Raw genomic sequence first — 19,627 nt, 5'->3', positions numbered from 1 at the left:
TCCATTTCAAAAGGTCTCGAAACTTTTTGCAAAAAGATGAATACAATTTTTAAAGATCAGCACCCAATCAACCAGATTAAAGTTAATAATGGATAATTTTAAAATGATAAATTCACAACCCTTTCAGGATAAAATTTCACAATATAGATAACCGGATTAAAACTACTTCACATAAAGTAATACTGCTTCTTCAGTTACTCTGGTGGAAAATTAGCCAAGAAATAGATTGTTATTAGCGCTTATTCAAGAGCCTTTATTAGAATCATTATACAAAATATATTACGGGAAGCATGAAATGTGGATAAATTAAAATGAATCTCACCATTTTCAAGAAGATGGTATCAGACAGCATTAAGTAAGTAACTTGCCACAACTCTACCTTAATAAAATGTACCAAGTCTAGCATTACTTTTTTAAGATGGGAAGATATTTTCATATTTCTAAGGTTTATTATTAAGGCTAAAGGCTTAAAAACGGTTTTAATCAGGTTAAAGAAAACATGTTCTACTTTTTTTAATTTACAGTACAAGGAACTGTAAGATAAAACTAAGATTTACTAGAGTTTAACAAAAGTCTTGACGATTTTTGCTATTTTATTTTAATGAGAATTAAAAATGATATATTAAGAAAAAATAAATAATGAATTAATGTGGCCAAATAAATGTTAATGATTAATTGTAAAGTCTATTATTGATAATTTAACGCAGTAAAATTACCTACATATATGAATCAATTGTTATAAAATTTCCAAATTTCATTTTATGAGTTTTTAATATCTTCATTAATAAAGATTAATGAAAACATTTTTCACATGTGAATGTTAAAGCCCCAATAGTATTAAAAGAAATCAGTTTAGAAAAATGGGAGGCAATTTAGAAACAAATTTAAATAAAATTAATATATTTTTTCGAACGTTTCTAAATTAAGAGCTGATGTGTGAATGAAATGTTGGATACCTGCTGATTTGTGTACATTTTGTCATTTAATCAATCCTTATACTCAAATTTTTAAACTGTGAGTTTCTAAGGATTTATACCACTTCATGTTCATAAAGTATAATCCGTTTTATGTTAGTATTTTTTATTTGGCATTGGCAGTGCCAGTAATTCAATTCGTACTTGACTCTTTGGTAGCTACGAATATAGTGCAATTTGCTTTCATTTCCTCTTTTGTACTAACATTTTTACTTAGCAAAAAAAATGAACTATGGATGGGATAACTGATCACAGTCTGAAGGAGCAAGATCTCTGGGGTGTAAGGAGGGTGAGAAAGAGTTAAAACTTCGGCTCACTAATGTTTGAGGCAGCCTTGCGCAAAGTGAGTAAATGCTTGTTTTATGAGGCTGTAGAAGAAGTTTTGTTTCCTGTAGCCTAATGAGGGATACTTTAATACTTTTAAACAACATGGGCCATGACCAATAATTGTGCTGCATAGAGTTCAGAGGTAATAAGCTAGGAACACATCACTCATTCGAATTTCCACCGCTAATTGAAAGAAAATTGCTAAAACTTTGTTACCTCCTTATCAAAAAAATGTAACGTAAAGATTTTTCTGAAAAACGGTAAAGCTTTAAGACTTTGGATGTTGTTTTAATTTTCCTTTCTCCTTCGTTGTTTATTCGTATAATATTTCCTCATCTACAGTTTTCTTATACGTAACTCGATTTTTTTTTTTGTAATAACAGTCTAATTTCCAATATTTCAGTAAACCAAGAAAAAAAAAGTGAAAATTCTAAATTATTTTTTTGTAAAGCCATGATTTTACTTTTACTCCAGGCCCTGAAGTAGATGTATCCTATTCGCATTCTTTTATGAAGTCATCCATGGTTGAATCTAGAAATTTTGAGTAGTGAATAGAAATTACAATCGCGGCAAAAAGATTGCCGTCAGATCTATTTATACTTCTATCTTTAGATGTAAATAAATTTGCATCAATTACAGATTTATAGAACCTTGAATCGATTATGGAAAGCTGTAGTATGAATTAGCCAGTTTTTATTACAAAAGTTCAACTTTAGAGGACTAAATTGTATGATACATATTTTTAAATAATGACTTTTTTTTTAATTAAGATAAAAAATATATTAAATCATACCCATGTTCCTTTTTTTAAAAAATTTCGATCGCGGAGTTTAGATTGGTGCTTATATTCAGGAACAGAAGGGAGCCGTAAATTTCTGTTTTGTTGCGTCACTAGTGTACTCGGAGGTGGTTCTCACAGAACTGACTGCCCCCGCATAGAGGAAACTCTTCTTGCCGTCTCCATCTGACACACCCCACTATTTTAACAAGTTCTATAGAAATTCTATTTTTCAATTTTTGTTTTTGTTATTTTCCGCCCTTTTTTCTTTATTCAAATACATCTCGAAACAATTTTAGGGTGATTTATAATTTAAAAATTTAAATCAAATGTGTTATTAACGAATATAGGTGAGTATTTTTTTGTATCAAAAAGATACATCGCAGAACTGCCAAAGATGTATATTTCCTGACAAATCTGATGATAGGGTTGGTGGAAATTCTTCTAACGGAGAAAATAACTTATTTTCTCCGTTGTTTCCTCAAAAAATGTTTCCAGTGATTTACATGAACTTCGCACAGATACTGTAAAGTTGAATTCGTCCAATTACATTCCTTTGAAAACTTCATATTTTTAAACTTTTGCGGATATATGATGCGGAGTTAGGTAAGTTAAAAGAAAAATATTTATTTCGCGACAAAAATCAATTACTGAATAATTTTTTTATTATTCTGTAAAACGATTCCATCGACTTTCATAAAACTTGGAAATACTAACTGACGATTATCTCTTTAAGATTTCCTAGCTGAATTACAATGGAAATAATTTCTTTGAAATTATGAGTAAATTCTGCTTAAAAATTTTTGATTGAATGTTTTGACTTGTTTTCACAACTTACTGTGCACTTAAATTTTCGTTTACAATTAAAGTCCGTAATCCGTGGCATTCATAAATAATGCATTAATTGAATAAAAATAATTTCATTTTCTACCTGACTGTAAGTCTTCAACTGATTACAAGTGGATGAAAATGTTTTTCAAGAAAAAGTCAAGACAATGAAGTGACGAGCGCTAGTATAGCCTTCAACCTCGATTAATGGGAAAACTTATTTTCCATACTTTAAAAGTCTTACTATACCACTACATTGACTTTACTAAGGCGACGAAGTTTATTATTATTATTTTCAAAAATTTCATTATGAAAATATTTATAATGCAAATTATTTTATTCTACCTGGTTCTTATAAACTTCGTTCCTATTTTAATTTAATAAATTAAGGGTAAATATTGAAGTAAAATGGACTTTTATAGATACTTAAAACTTCTTTATTTAACATAATCGTACAGCTGAAGAAATATAATAAATTTGTTTAAATGAAACTATAACAATTAAAATGTCAGGCAAAAATGCTTCCGAAAACCAGTTCTTAACAAAACGTCAGTTATCTATGTCAGTGGCCGCCTTTATTCCCTGTAACTGCTAACAAACAATTTTTCATGGATTGCTCTAATGTTTTTTGTATCAGACGGTGGTATATCAGGACCACTTCTGTAAAGGTTCTTCTTTCAGTTGATTTTTGTTTGAATTTTTTCAAGTTTTTTCCAATATGATCCCATAAATGTTCTATTGGATTCAAATCAGGTGATTGAGGTGGAGTCCGAACCTGTCTAGGAGCGTTATAAAGCAGCCACTCTTGAGTCTTTCTCGCCATATGTTTGGAATCATTATCTTGTTGTAAACGGAAAGCGCTTTCTAGGCCGAGTCTATGTAAACATTTTAATCCATGATTTCTTCTATAATATGTATATTATCAACTCCAACCTGGCTCAAACAACCACTCCACCACCTCCATGTTTTACCGTCGGCAACACGTTTTTTAGTTTTAAATGTTTCCCAGGCTTACGCCACATATTTTTCCCATCTGACCCTGATACGTTGAACTTGATCTCATCTGTGAAAATAACTGTCTCACAAAAATGTTCAGGCTTATTCAAATATTCCCAAGGCGTTTTTCCTTGTTTCTTCTTAGGCTGATATACGGCTTCTTTCTAGGCGTACGACCATGTAAGTTATGTTTTTTTAAGTGTTTCGAAATATTTTGGGGTGTAACTGAAACATTATATTCCCGTTGAAGAGTATCTGCTATTTCTGGAGCACTTCTTGATGGGTTGCTTTGAATTTCCTTGAGAACTGCTAGCTTTTGGATGCGGTTTAACTTTTCTGGTCTGCTGTTGACTGTGCCAAGTTCTCTGTACTCAGCAATTATGTAATGAATCGCCCCTGGTGATTTCTCAAAGATTTTTTTCTATTTCGCGAATAGATTTGCCTCTTTTATGTAAATTAATAATAGCTTCTCAGGTGGGACAGGAAACTTCCATACTGAAGGCTAACAAAATGTTGTTAATATCAAATTAATGAGTGAAGCATACTCACATCAAGGTATTAGTGTATAATACAAACAAACCATAAGGTACAGAAGTTATATAAAAGTATTTACACAGGGGTTCGGAAACTTTATTGTTAGCGATTTAGTGGTTTCCAAATTATTACACTGCCAATTAACAGCTCTAGATTAATTTCTTTCAGAGGCAATAATTAATGCTTAAAACTTGTTAAGTTAAATAAAAAAGTTATGTTTAGGCATCGGTTGAGTCATTATACTTACTTTGGTTGTACCTAATAGTTCAATTCATCATTGGGTGTCTAGTGATTTTTTTTTTAATAAGTGTATATGTTTGATATCAATGTATATTAAACCTAATATTCATTAAGTCTAGAACTGAAAGTCTTTTCCAAAAATACTTCGATCGAATGGACAAGTAAGTTTGACTTCTTGTTAATAACACTTGTAAGCAATGTGTATTGAATATTATGACTAGAATTCAAAGAGTAAGAAATATATGTTTTGCTTTAAAAAAATCTCTACACCTTTGATGAAGTTATTCACTAGTTTATTACACTGGGATCAAAGTTATTCAATAATTTGCGTTATTCTGACGATTATAATAGAGAATGAATGGCTTGTTTGATGAAGCCATCTATTTCGAGGAAAGCCCTCTATTTCTAAAGGATATCTCCTTTAGACCATACCTGATTCCTGGATCTAGTTAGGATTTTTTTTTACAAGGTTGTTTACAGCCCCACCAAGGTGCTGGATAACGTTTGCGTTCAAAAACCTAATCAAAGTAAGCCCTACTTGAGCTTTTAATTTTCTACCGAAGGAGATATCTGGAAAGAGGACACTCTTTGAAAGATAAGATTTTGCTGTTGCTGTTAATGATGGACGCACGGCTGATTGAAGTTTTACAAAGTATTAAAAGAGTTTTTTTTTTTAATTAAAAAACTTCAGAAGTGTGAATATTGTAAGAGAAAGTATGTGACGTCATTTCACTGTAATTAGTGTCTTTTACTTTTACAATATCTTAAGTTTACTTTCTTCTTATACAGTATTATTTTTTAAATTGATTTGTTGTGATTAACTTAGGTATATTTAGGAACAATAAATAATTGAGTTATTGAAATTTTAATTGAGTGACAAGTTTTTCATCTGCAAGCAGGTAATTCGATGGTTATAGTCTCACTAATGAAGATTTCAATTGCGTTTGATTGTTTTAGATGTAGATATGTGATTGGTATGTCGTCCTGTTCAGGCAAAATTGAATAGTATTTCTGTACACTTATCAGAACAACCCTTGCTTTATGTAAGTACCATTTCACACTAAAAATTTGTGAGTCTTTCGAAGACGGCTCCAACACCAATATTATTATCTAACATTTAGACATTCTCCTGGTTAATCCAGAGATAATTCCTATTTAGATGACTGATTGATTGAAAAGAGGAAGTATTAAAATTTTTGAACTAAGGACGGTATTGATGTATTATTTTAGTAAAAGCCTTACTGCAATATTTGCAGCTTGAGAAATGTCTAAAGTTAAGGAACAAGGCTATCGGTAGATTTGAGGGAAGCAGGTATGAACCGTGATGGTTTAGGTAGTTTGAGGTACCCTTCTTAATTCTCGAATTTCCAAGCGGTTTAAGAGTGTCTCCTTCTATCTTTTCATAAGTAATTTCATGGTTGAAAGGTTGCCTTGAATCCCCCAATTTGTAATTTTAACAATAGATGCGAGGTTGAAGTGTCAAACTCTTTTTAAAACTAAATGATACTCAATTTAAAATGTAAATTAGGTAAATAATTTTTGTAAATTTCGTTTTATTATACATATTCATTTCAATAGAATCATTGTTAACAAACTGTAAATATGTTCCACAGCCCTGAAGATGATCTAGTCCCTAGGTCGAAAGCTCGGCAAAATAAATTTTACTCGACTGAAATGGCAATTATTTTTTCATCCTATTGAAACTATGAATCAGTCACCAAAAAAAATGAACAACAATTTAAAAAGTAAGTTATTTATGTATAAGAGTGAGATACTTTTCTTTAAACAGTCAGATGTTATGAGGTTCAATTCTTTCTGTGCGAAAACAAAATCTTTGCATTTGATGGTGCATAGGACCAAAGAAAAAAAAAAGCTCTGCGTGATGATAATATAGGACCACTCTTCGAGTCAGATTGACTCCATATTGGCTGATTAATGAGCTGGAATTGGAACACCTTCACACCATTAATATTATCGCTTCTTACTAGTTTCTATGGACTACCACTTTTTCTGATCCATGGCTCACTGCTGGAGTTGTATTTTATAAGGAGGGGCTTGCAAATTTTAAGCAGAAAACAAGAAATTATTGTATTTATATACTGGGAAATAATTATTATTCAACACAGTACTGATGAATGTGTGACTCTGAACATGTAACAAACGCATAAATAGGTAAAAACTTTAAATAGTTAAGAATGTGCAACATGCCAGTAAATCATGGTTTGTTATCAGCTGTATCATCATTTTGCAATAATTTCTTCTTGAAACCTTCTTTACTTGCATGTCATTGATGATTAGCAGTTTCAATCTAATGCTTCTCCAAACAGGACAATAGGAATTTTAAATGATTTTGGACAGGGCTGGCCAACTTCTGTATTTATAGGATCTCTTCTATTTTTTCCCAAAAAATTTGTCGCGATCTACTTATTAAAATCTTAGATGTTTAATGCATTGAAATTTGTTACTAGTAAAAATGAGGGTAAGAGTATTTAAATCAACATAATATCTTATTTATATTAATAGATTAATATTTTATTCTACTGTTCTATCTAACGTTAATGAGAAGCATGTGTCTCCAAGTTGCTAACCGAAGGAATCATAATTTAGTGTACGAGTATATCCAGACAAAGGATTCTTCAGTATCCTTATTGGCTCCTGTCATCTTTAATCGACCAACAATGGCTTCGCAATCGACTTGGCCACACCACTCAGGTAGACCAAAGCTGCTTTTTGAAAATTAATAGTTTTTGCACAATTTATAGCTTTAAAGACTTCTAACTGGCACTTACTTTTGTCATTATAAATAAATTCTTAATTAATAAGTTTATCATTAACTAGTACGAATTAGAGTAGAAGATAAATTCCTAGAAAAGCCGTTAGTAGATAATTTTTAAAGAAATATGAGTTTATGGAATGCAGTTTTTTTTTTCTACCTCGAAATACTGAAAGTCATTTTTCTTTGGATTATTATAGTTATCTGCTTTATTCTAAGCTTTTTTACTCTATTTACTCTGAGTAGGCTGCAATCAGATAAAATTTTCGACTCCTCTACTCTTTTGAAATATGAATAGAAACTGTATTGCATTTGTTTATTGAATTTAGAGCTCAGTCAATGTCAACTCCAATTAATTATACTCGATTAAAGTTAAATTATGAGTGTAAAAACTAACTTTTGGTTCACTCTTTGTTCTATAACTACGTCTTCCTCGTTTCTTGAGTGTTACTACTTATTTCGACTCAGTTGGAGTGGTCTTTTATCATGCGTTATTTCTATAAAATTAAGTTATGAATGTTATATGTTTTTATGTTATATTTTTATGTCCTTAGAGGAATATAAAGGTTTTCATTGATCTCATGTTACACTAAATAATTGTTTTTTTCTTATAATAAAATAGTTTTCGTCTTACAATTGTTGTAAAAATTTAATGCGTACACAGTCCAAAAAGTAGGACATAGATTTAAACTTCATTTCATTTCATTCAAGTATGATGGGTTTAATTAGGACTGGTATCTTGAATATTCTTTTGGCACACTAGAAAATCTGTTGGATTCTAATGATTTGTGACATTTTATAGAATGAGAATGGTATTTTTTAATTTTTAATAAATTATTTAAGTGTTTTTTAAGAAGTGCTCTACAGTACTTGATTTTTGTTGCAGGGGGGAAAAAAAATTGTCATCTTGGATTACTGAGTCAGCCAGTGTAGTGCGTGTAAATGAAATCGAAACCTCTGATGTTGGATGAAAGTTCGTAACTGGTCAGAGATGCAATAAAAATGCTAGCTACGAGGAATAAAATCAACGATATTTTCCAGCACTGCGGCTCTTATACATTTTCAACGATGGATTTACATACTTCATATCTTCTAGTAAATTTATTTATTTATTTACTCTGTTTATGCTGTTAGGCTTACAGAGAAAGTTGGCTACATATCTTCTAGTAAGTGGAGACAGTATATCAAGAGCGATCTACTATATTCTTAGGTTGCAGTGCGACCTGGATTCATATAAAACTCTTTACTCTACATAACAAATACTCATAAAAACATGATAATTCAATTTTATTCATATTTCATTAATTTGTTAAATGTAGGTTGAGAATGATCAATGCACATTATGGAAATGTATAAAGCGTATTCTTCGCAGTCTTTGCTAAAATTCATGCCACTGGATTCAAAATAATATCGCAGGGTTTGTTAATTTGTTGCTCCATTATTTCATTATTTCTATTCTTTTGCACAATTAAGAGAAAAAATGTCAGAAATTTATGGCCTCCAAATAAACAAAAAAAGTTTAATGTACAATTCTTAACAGAAAGAAATGAAAGAGTCTCTATTCTCACTATTAAATGTACCCACCAAGAATTGTCAATTTGTGAAAGTGATGCCCGTGCTATCTAGTGGCAACTGCTCCAATGAGATATACTGTAAGTTGAACTTATTAGTTTCAGCAGACGCCGCTAGATCGCATGGGCATTCACTTTTGCCAGTTCACGAAAATTCAACAACTTTTTGCACTTTTCACTACTTTTGACGTTATTCCAAGTTAAAAGTTTCAAACAAATGAGATGAAGTATAATATATCTTTTGCAAACATCAGAAAAAAATATAACTTATGTAGCGATAATCTTTAATTAAAGATAAGAGAAAAATCATTTCAGACAAAATCAAGACCAGTTTTGTTAAATGAATTTTAATATTTGATGAAAGAAGAGATTATTAGTAACAATCAAAAACAATTTTTTGGTATTTTAAAAAAGGGAAATCACTAATTGCAATATTTAATTAGCAAAGGTGTCAAAAGTTATATTTGTTAAAAAGTTATAATATTTGTTTATGTCTCAATCTAATTAATTATGTGAATTTTTTACTTATATAAAAATTACAATTTACTAGCAGAATAAAGAAAAACCCTTAAATAAAAAAAAAAAATGATGTATTTAGGTATGTTTTTTTACATAGATTTAGTTGATTTTTTATTCGATAAATTAAATCATTTCTGTTGAATCTGAATGAGTAAAGATTCTTTATGAAAGAAAGTTTTAATTTGATTGAAAAAGTGAAAGGTACGTGGTACAGTGTGATTGGTTCACATTGTTTTGCTCAATTGTCACTTGTTGATAACATGGTAGCATTTTTCAGTCAATTTAAACTATTTTTTGTCCATTTCCAGTTATAATTTCATAAAAGTTATTGAAAAATAATATTACAAGAATATAAAAATGATATTCCATTTTCCGGACAAATGAAATATAATTGTCGATAAAATCATAGGTGTCTTCATAGAAATTAATTAATTTTCATAATTAAAAAAGGTTAAAATTATATAAAAAAATTATTTAAATGTAATATGCTCTATGGACGTATAGAATAGAGCTATGGGGTTCAACCAAACGCTCCAATCTCCAAAGAATTCAATCTACACAACCTAAACTACTTCTAACTATTGTAAAAGCTCGCATTTTATGTCTCCTACCTGACTATACTCACTGACCTTAACATTCCTTTTATCGCACAACATGATACAGAAAACTTCATTTCAACCAGCAATCTCATATAAATGCTCTAACTCAAAATCTTTCTTCAAGAACACTTCCTGATAACTCGACAAGACGCCCTAAAAGACAGTGGCCTCGTGATTTCTTCTCAAATGAAGTGAGTGACTAATAGTCTAATGTTTTGGAGTGTTACTACCGGGTAACTTCTCAAACCGTTTGTATCCATTCGCTTCTATCATTGTTACTTATATGGAAGGGATTAGCTATGTGGTTAGCATGCTGGACTCCCACGCGGAGGTCCCGGGTTCGAATCCAGCAGCTGACCCTTAGATTTTCTCTTCCTAGGAGCTTCTTACAGCTCACTGTCCGGTGATGGACAGTGTTGTCTGTAACGAGAGAACACTGTCCGGAGGCCGGCAGTGCACTGAAAAAAGCTCCGGGCGCCAATAACCTTAGATGTTGACGCGCCTTAAATCATATATTAAAAAAAATTGTTACTTATAGCGTAACGCGCTGATTGTAGCATAAATAAACGCCAAAAAAAAAAGAAAAGAATATGTCAATGCTATAGTTTGATTGCAATCACATTTATTTAATATTAATTAGAAATATTTGTATCACTGGTCATTTAAAAAAAATGTAATATGTCACATCTATGAGATTTCTGTACCTATTCAACCTCGTTTGTATCGTCTACTTTAATCTACAGGGAAGAATTATTGATTTTGAATTATATCTGTCCACTCACCATGGGGTTCAGTCTCAATATTAAAAAAAACAACCACCATTAGGAAGGGGATTACCTGAATAGCAAATACTTGATTCCAATTCATCGAATGAATCCAAATACAAGATCACGGGTTCGAATCTAAGCTGCTGCCCCTTAGATTTTCTCTTCAACTAGAAACTTCTTACTGTTCACTGTCCAGAGATGAACTGTGTTCTCTGTAATGCGAGAACACTGTCCGAAGGCCGGTATTTCATTTAATAAAGCTGTGGGCGCTAATAACCTCAGATGTAGAGGTGCCTTAGTTAAAACGTAAAATACTTGAGTTTTACTTGATAAATAGTTGGTTAGTGAGTGGAGAGCAAAGAATTTTAATTTTGTGATATCAGTGGGGGGCCACCTCAAAAATCTAAAATTACTTTTGCATTTTCCTGTCATTCTGAGTTCAAAACATTATTTTAAATATTTTTTGGTCACTTTTAACTTACCTTTATTCTTACTTAGATATGTATATAATCTAAAAAGATTTTGTTATAGCGAAGGCAGTGCAGGTTATAATAGGTAACCTCACCTTATCTAATGGCCGACGATCTCTTAGTTGTGTTCAACTTTAGTTATATGTTATCGTTAGAGTTCATCTAAGATTAGTGTACATACCTTTTTTTAAAATTTATTTATTTTTAAAATAGGAGCATATTGTGGTTTTTCTGAAATTACAATTTCTGGCATGTTTTAACCAATGTCAACTTTAAGAAGCTTATCTTTCTTCTTAAAGTGAAGTTGCACCACGGCTTTCTACAATATCCGTACAAGAAATTTCAGTGTGCTTATTCCTTGAACAATTTCCATCACGAGTTTGTAGGTCAATTGAAAAACCAGCTACTGTAAATGGTTAATTCCTATTCTTTTTATTTCTTCAATCCGCTTTCCTTCATTTCTTTTCAAATAACTCAATTACCGTTTTTATCTCGATATTATTCACCTGTGTGGAACTGCAGATACTTCAAAGTTTGTTCTCCAATAAATTTTATTATAATTTAAGGTTACGAAAATTGTGATATGTATAGTATAGGCCTGCAGCTGCTCGAACAAGTTCTCTAAGAGTGATGAAGTCAGCCAGAATTTTCGTAAGAGGAATTAAAAAATACGAGGGAGTACTTTCCTTTATTTTTTAGTCTATATCATTCAGTCTTAACGTCTGATACATTCACTATGTAACATAACGTGATTCCTTCCTGCCAGAAATAATCACAAAATATTTGTCTTTATAGTTTCCCTGTCTATTACTCTTTTACAAAGGTTTGGTTGTATTTCTTAACAAAACATTCTGGTCCTCCATATATTCATTTCTGAACCAGGTATTCTCGTGAACTAATGTTGAGGAAACGTGCCTGTTCAAAGGAGAGAACGGACTTCTACTCATGGGGTTCGACGTCAACGTCCAACGACAAATCGAAGTTTTGAGGGAGTGCGAATAGAAATGACGGAGATGACTGGCCTTTGGAGAATTAAGTAAGAAAATATTTACTCATTAGTTCTTATGACTTTTTTTATTATGTACTGAAGTTCTACTGCTTTCACTGATTGCGTGATAGCATAAGTTACATTCTGTTTAACAGAAAATAAAACTTTTGTTCTATGACGAAGAGCTTACTCGTAGATTAAAAAGCTTGCTACAAAATAGTACAAAGATCACTATCTAGCGGAATAATTGTAAAATATTAATAGTTATATAGTTTCTAATTCTGCCGCTAGATGGTGCGGGCATGTCAATTTTTGTAATTTCATTTAATCTATCTTCTCAAATCACTTGCGACTATGGTATTATTTATTCACTGTTGTGTTTCAAATATCTATTTTCTGTTATTTCAAGTAATTTAGATTGGTTAATTTTAGCTTGCGAAAAATCCGTTCTGGGCTTCAATCTTCGATACCATGTTACCACTATGACGTCTTCTACATCAGGAAGATCTTCATTTTGAGTTTTTCTCTCAAACAAAATGATGGCCTATATTTCTAGGTGAGTGAACATTCCATTGTTATATTGTTAGGTTTTAAATACCCTTACTTAAACCTTTTAGTGTGTTTATATTCTTAGAATGCATTTTTATAAAGGTTGTAAGTAACTGCAAATATGTTAATTACCATATTATTAATTAAATCTTTCAAAATAAACTATTTCAATACATTTGAACGTATCTTGTTATAAAAGTGTCAGTTTCATCCCTATTTTGCGTCTTTATGACTTACTTATTCAGTAAATAACTTTTCTGATTATGTAAAATTGACTTTTTTTTTCAACAAAGAGGCCTAACCAAGTAGTAACTATTTTATTTATGTGTTTATGAAATAACTGTAAAATTTGAGTGATTAATTAATAGAGTAATTAATACCAAAGAAGTCGAGAAAATCTTCTTAGCACTTTGCCTGTGGAAATGTCCTTCATACAGTTTTATCAATTATTTATTGCGATGAAGTGTTAACACAAAAATTAAAATTTATTTTGATTATTAATCTTTTCCTTTTAATCTGTATCTTCGATTCGAGTATCTTAAAATTTCTTTACAAAAACGGTTTAAGGTTAATTTAATGTTAAGTGTTAAATGAAAATACGGATTTATTCCTGTCATTTTCGGCCAAATAAAACGATAATACATGTTTCATTTTTATTCTGAAAAACATTTAATTTTTGAGTTTCGCACTAATTATGTATAATTGTTTTCACCGTTTAACCTAATCGCTAATAAAATCATATTTTATTAATATATATTTTGTTTTATTAATGAAAAAAGTTTAAACTTCTTAAAAACTAGTTTTACAGTACATGTTAACGCTGTAGCTTTATTCAAGCCGTTCATTTAATTTAAATATTCCTTAAGGTTTAATAGCTATAATTTTATTTTTCTACTCCTCTACTATTTCTCTTCTACTTCTTATTGTTATTGGTTCTTTTTACTGATTCAAATTAGCTATTTATTTGATAATCTTAATGAAAAAAGTTAATCATCGGAAATAAAAAGAAAACTGAATAGTTCATATTGGTTTCCACGGACTAGAACTGCTTCTTAAGCAGAAAATGCTCCGATTTTTACAATCTTACTCTAGATGAAAATTAAATTATAATTATTAATGTAATATTCTTTTCCATTATCCAGTGCTTTCATCCATGGACCTTTCCAACCAGCTTGAGCACACTAATGTTCATCTTTCATCTGAAGTTATTATCTCTATTGTCTTTTCATTACATGCAGCAGGAAGCCGGTAAATGTAAGTCGATTATCATTCATTCTATTCGGAGTATAAGGGAGTTAAGGAAATCTGTCACTCAGTCTGTGGAACTAGTTGTTCAGGTAGGCTTATCAGTTTCTTCTATACAGTCTAGTGATGGTTCATTAAGAGACGTCTCTTGCTTTAAAAGGCTATTTGTAATGGATTTATCCTGTACTTCAGCTACCATTAAGTGAATTGTCAATACTGATTAAGGTAAACTATGAAAATATTGTATCTGCATGATTATATTACATCCAATATCTCTTTCGTAATTAAAAAGGCAATGCATGATTATGTTAGATCCAGTATCTCTTTCGTAATAAAAAAGATGAAAGAACTGTTGAGTTCTTGTCCAGAAGAAAATTTGGAAAAGCAACAAATAGTTAAGAAAAATTCATAATATAAAAAACGCTAATTCAATTTTTTCAAGCAGTCTAATATTTTGTAAAGTATTTAATACAGTTCCACTATCTTCCATTTAAAAAATGAATAGAAATAATTAACCTAGGTAGTCCTCTAGTATTTACAATCTAATAAACTATTATTTGACCAAATTAAATCTCTTTTTCTCGGAATATTAAATTTCTTAGAAAAATGTTAATATTTAAATAAAAGTTATGTATTTTAGACAAGTAACTGGTAAATTAAGCAAGCCGGGTTCTTAAAAGTATTTATTTAAAAGTACATGTCGGGGCTGTAACTTTAAACTACGTTCAATTATATTGATCAAAAGATGTATTGTGGTACTGAGATAGATTCATTATTTAGACCTTGAATTTTATTTCATGGTTAATATGAGAAATTTCTTAAGTACGTTTGCTAGTCGCCTCGTTACAATTTGGTAGTTGTGTAAAGCCCTCCTGAAAAAAGAGCCATTACCACATTGCTGTGTTGATCACAAAGTTACATGTGATTAGAGATTTTTCTTTCTGGTCTTAGTGATTATTTAACTTAAAGCTTGGTACATAGATCACTATCTAGCGGAATAATTGTGAACTGTAAATAGTTACATAGTTTCTAACTCTGCCGCTAGATCGTGGGGGCATGTAAATTTTTATATTTTCATTATATCTATCTTTTCAAATCGCTTGTGTCTATGATATCTATTCACTGTTGTATTTCAAATATGTATTCTTTTCTATTTTCTCAAGTAATTTAGATTGGTTAATTTTAGCTAGTGAAAAATCCATACTGCGGTTCAATCTTCCTTTCCATGTTACCACTGACGTCTTCTACATTACGAAGGTCTACATTTTGAGTTTTTCTCTCAAACAAAATGATGGCCTGTATTTCTAGGTGAGTGAACATTCCATTGTTATATTGTTAGGTTTTAAATACCCTTAGTAGTGTGTTTATATTATTAGAATGCATTTTTAATTAATACCACTTTCACTCGAGATTTTTCTTTCTTGTCTTAATGATTATTATTTAGAGGATTAGGTTTTATCATTAACAAAAACCTTTAAGTTAAAATATATATATTTATTTACGTCCTATAATTTACATAGACATAGTTTTTATAATTTACTATTAAAGAAATGTGTATATAAATTAATGAAATACAAAAGGAAACGTAAATATTTGCCACCAGATAGCAGTGATGTAGTCTCCCTATATATACATTCATCACCTCCCTCCCAGAAAGTCATTGGTTAGAGAGATGTCGCTTTCACGGTCGGAAAGCAACTATTCTCCACACCCTACCTCACCAAGTAGCAGCCTAGTAATACTCAGCTTTCATTTGGAAATGATTATCTCTATGGACCCTGCTTCACATCCAGCACGCGAAAATATTAGGAGATTCTCATTAAACCTATTCTGGAGAATGAAGAAGTCAAGGAAATCTCTACTTACCTCTCTGCCTGGGTGGGATTGTTTTTCAGGTAGTCTTATCTATTATTTTATACGTTCTAAGTATTGCAACATAAACTAATCGTATTTTCTTGATAAATTATCTTTTCCTTTGAGTGAGAATAAATAACGTTTTAATTTTTGTAAAACTGAATGAAAGCCAACAAAAAGTTATTATTTAGTTATATGTAATATGCATGTTTATGTTGCAATCTTAAAATTTATTTGAATTGTTTTCTTTTATATAAAGAAAAAAATTATCTAGTAGGAGAATGAAAAAAACCTTTGATTTTTTTTAAAAAAAATATTTATTTGCATCTCTATTCTTTTACATATTCAATTATATGACAAAAAATATATATTTCAATTAATAAAATGCAAAAAGAAGTGCTAAAAAAGGTTAAAAGTGAAAAAAAGATATTAGTTCCAAAGAAATCCGTCAGAGGGCGCCACCTATCAGCTGTTTGTTAGAAAGTAGGTAACAGTGCTGTAACCTTCCTCTATATATACGGCAACAGAAGAAATTTTCTTCAGTACGACTTGAGTGATGCAGGGGGGAAGGTCGCTCTGTCGCTCCAAACAAAACTATCTTATCTAGTCTAGTCTAACATTCTATCACCTCTTCTCCCAAAGAATCATAAAGGTGAGGTGAGGAGATGTTGTCGCTTCGACGGTTCTCCCCACCCTGCCCCGCCCTTCCAACGAACTTAGTTATATAGCCTCCCAGAGCAAGATGGCGGCAATCAACTCACCTGATCTCCAGTGCCCACCAGATCGCCCAGCTGATCAGTGGCTCTTGCACACTCTCACGACTCTGCCGGCCATTTTTAACCTTCCCTCAAGGTTTTCTTTTTTACTTCTACCACTCTCTAGACCCTGTAACCTTCCTGTTAGGTTATCTTTTTTATTTTTTCGCATTTTCTTCATTAATTTGAAATATTAATAAAATTTTTACGTTTTATTTTTACTTTTTCATATTAATTAACACATTAAATAGAAAAACAAATTAAATAATTTTTTAAGACTTTTTTTTTTAGTAACAAAATTACACTTTTTTTAACATGCAATTTTTTAATTTTTATAAAAACATGCATATTACGTACAATAACCACTTACTTTTTTTTTTTATAGATTCCTAACCAATGAATGTTGAGATTGATGTTTCACGTCTTTTTCACTTGGGCTTCCATTGATGAACAGTTTTGCAGCCAGTACTCTGGGTATCACCAGCATTGATTCTGAAAAATCAACATTTATTGTAATTTAAACAATTAAAATGTTTAGTGAGTTTTACCTAGCATTAAGCAGCTAGAGAAAAACATCTGTAACAAGTTGATGTAGATTATATAAGTTAAATAAAGAAGTCTGTAATTAACCTAAAGAATTGACTTTTTTTAAAAAAAAAAAACCTAAATCTTTTCATTCAATGAAATTAAATTAACACATTAAATAAAAGATAATGAAATAAATTTTCATAAAACACACTTATTCCTTTAGAATAAAATTAATTTGATTGGAAAAATAAAATAACACACATAATCTACGAACATTATTATGGAATTATTTCTATGAAAATGAATTATAAGCTAATCACGACTAAGGCCAATGATGAACCCTAAAAAATTAACATGCAAAATTAACTAAAACATGCCATTTTTTAATTTTGATAAAAATATGCATTAAGTACAATAACTACTTACTTTTTTTCATAGATTCCTAACCAATGTTTTGCCATTTTACCATGTTTGTTGATATATTCATACTGGACAGTTTTGCAGGCAGTGCTCTGGTATCAACAGTAGTCTTTCTGAAAATCAACATTATTTATGTAATTAAAATAATTTAAAGGTTTACTGAGTTTTACCTAGCATTAAGAAGCTACAGAAAAAAATGTATAACAATTTATGTATATTATAAAAATTAAATTAAGAAGATTGTAATTGAATTAAAACATTGATGTATAGATTAAAATAATTTATTAAAGAAAAATTTATTTTGGTTTAAGACGTTAACTTTTATTAAGATTAAAGAATAAATAACATAAGAAATCAATGTACCTACTACCGCTATCATGTAATAGTCAAATAAAATATTTTAAAAAATGTATTATTATTGTTAAGTTGAAAATTTGCCACGTACTTTATCTAACTGTTGTGAAAATTTAGCCTAAAAGTTATATGTTTTGTGTACAAATGATACAAGAGTAAATAAATTGCTTTTGCATTTAAAAATAGCTGCCTTTTATTTATGTACCTACAAAGTTAATACCACCTTACAGCAAAATTTCTAAAATAGAAGTTTAAGAAGTAAAATAAATGAAAATGGTTCAACAGGATGTTACACTGTTAAACAATCAACTGCAAGGAATAAAAAATGACAGTTCAAGCACTGGCTCTACCATTATTACAAGTGTTACCACAATATAAGAAATATTGTTGTAGAAATAGCAGACTGTATTGCTGATGAATAGAAGTAAAGAACTAACATGAATAAACACTCTGGAGAGCATAAATGCGAAAAATATACAGATTTAAATCAATTCAAAATTCAATTAAATATACTCTAAAAGTACGAAGTTTTTATTCGTAAAATAACTTTACCTTACTGTTAATTAGGTTTAGTTGTCTAAAAAATTAAATAACATTTTTATAAACAACGTTTGAATACAATTAGACTTATTCCATTAAAGAAAACTTTTATGCCAAAAAAAAAATTCAAAAAGAGTTAATAATATTGGAAAAATATTTAAATTAACTGAAAAAGTTTCATTTGATTAAACATGGTACAGCACTCACATGCATATTTAACGTTGTATATGTAAATTGATCTTAACCTATCTTCTACGAAAGTGGAAATATTACTTATTCCGATTCAAAGGGAAACATTAATCATCATAAACAAAGTGTTAGTTTATGAATTAATACTTTAAACGTGCTAAATGATGGATAAGCTTACCTGAAGATCATTTCCAAAGGTCAAATGGTAGGTAGATTTCCTTGACTTCTTCACTCTCCAGAATAGAAACGGTGAGATCCATCTAACATTTTCCAACTTCCACATAAAAGCTTGTTTGAGTTGATTGAAATCAACTCAAAACGAATTATGGGTTGCACCCGTAATCATTAAAACAAAGAAAGATCAAATCTTAGCGTTATGTTATTTTCTTTAAGAAGGAACAACTGTAAAAACGTATTAACTGCTCCGAAGGTTCTTTCTTTCATATAGCGAAATGATTTTATGATCAAACTTTTATTCGTAACAAGCTATGCTTTGTGGTGACCTAAACATTTAAACGGAAATCGGAGCAGATGAGACAAGTGCAGGCAATTAATAAATACTATGCAAACCTTAGTAATAAAGTTGATTGATAATTAGAAAATTTAACAGATAATAGTAACCCGTTTTATTCACATTAATTAAAAGAAAAGATTGGTTAATTAATTACATATTACCACTGATAAAAGTAAATAAACATTATCCGTAGCAAGTACTTCTTGCTTAAGGAACATGCGTACATAGTAATCTTTGAACAGCAACTAAACTCTCATAAGAAGGTTATAGTAAGGTTACTATAATCTCCACTGCCTTCTCAATTCAAATTCTTTT

General features: G+C 30.3%; 1 protein-coding gene and 2 long non-coding RNA genes across 11 annotated transcripts in view; 1 reads left to right on the top strand and 2 right to left on the bottom strand.

Annotated features, from left to right (window-relative positions):
- Nucleotides 1-2,218, bottom strand: part of LOC141454880 (calcitonin gene-related peptide type 1 receptor-like) — a 154,746-nt gene extending 152,528 nt beyond the window's left edge. The window contains exon 1 of the mRNA XM_074129570.1: nt 2,095-2,218. Within this exon, the coding sequence (XP_073985671.1) occupies nt 2,095-2,098 (4 nt within the window). The 5' untranslated portion in view covers nt 2,099-2,218. The remainder of the gene's footprint in view (nt 1-2,094) is intronic.
- A 3,196-nt stretch (nt 2,219-5,414) lies between these two features.
- LOC141454884 (uncharacterized) lies at nt 5,415-17,290 on the top strand. Of its 9 annotated transcripts, none has more exons than XR_012459006.1 (10): nt 5,415-5,720; nt 5,837-6,205; nt 6,291-6,422; nt 7,244-7,389; nt 8,337-11,549; nt 12,259-12,412; nt 12,797-12,920; nt 14,056-15,466; nt 15,762-16,053; nt 17,153-17,290. It is a non-coding gene; the product is annotated as an uncharacterized lncRNA (long non-coding RNA). The 9 variants fall into 9 exon arrangements; XR_012459011.1 differs by lacking the exon at nt 5,837-6,205 and having other exon boundaries at nt 5,419-5,720; nt 14,056-14,250; nt 15,345-15,466; XR_012459007.1 differs by lacking the exon at nt 5,837-6,205 and having other exon boundaries at nt 5,419-5,720; nt 14,056-14,383; nt 15,345-15,466.
- LOC141454889 (uncharacterized) lies at nt 17,002-19,587 on the bottom strand. The gene is made up of 3 exons (XR_012459019.1): nt 18,977-19,587; nt 17,722-17,828; nt 17,002-17,259 (listed from the first exon to the last, which is right to left on the bottom strand). It is a non-coding gene; the product is annotated as an uncharacterized lncRNA (long non-coding RNA).
- Between the last annotated feature and the right edge of the window lie 40 nt (nt 19,588-19,627).

This window comes from Rhodnius prolixus, unplaced genomic scaffold (genome assembly GCF_049639745.1).
Source record: "Rhodnius prolixus isolate KJV_2025 unplaced genomic scaffold, Rpr scaffold_15, whole genome shotgun sequence".
NCBI classification, from domain to species: domain Eukaryota; kingdom Metazoa; phylum Arthropoda; class Insecta; order Hemiptera; family Reduviidae; genus Rhodnius; species Rhodnius prolixus.
Note: the sequence above shows the minus strand (reverse complement) of the source record. Positions and strands in the feature narration are given on the sequence as shown.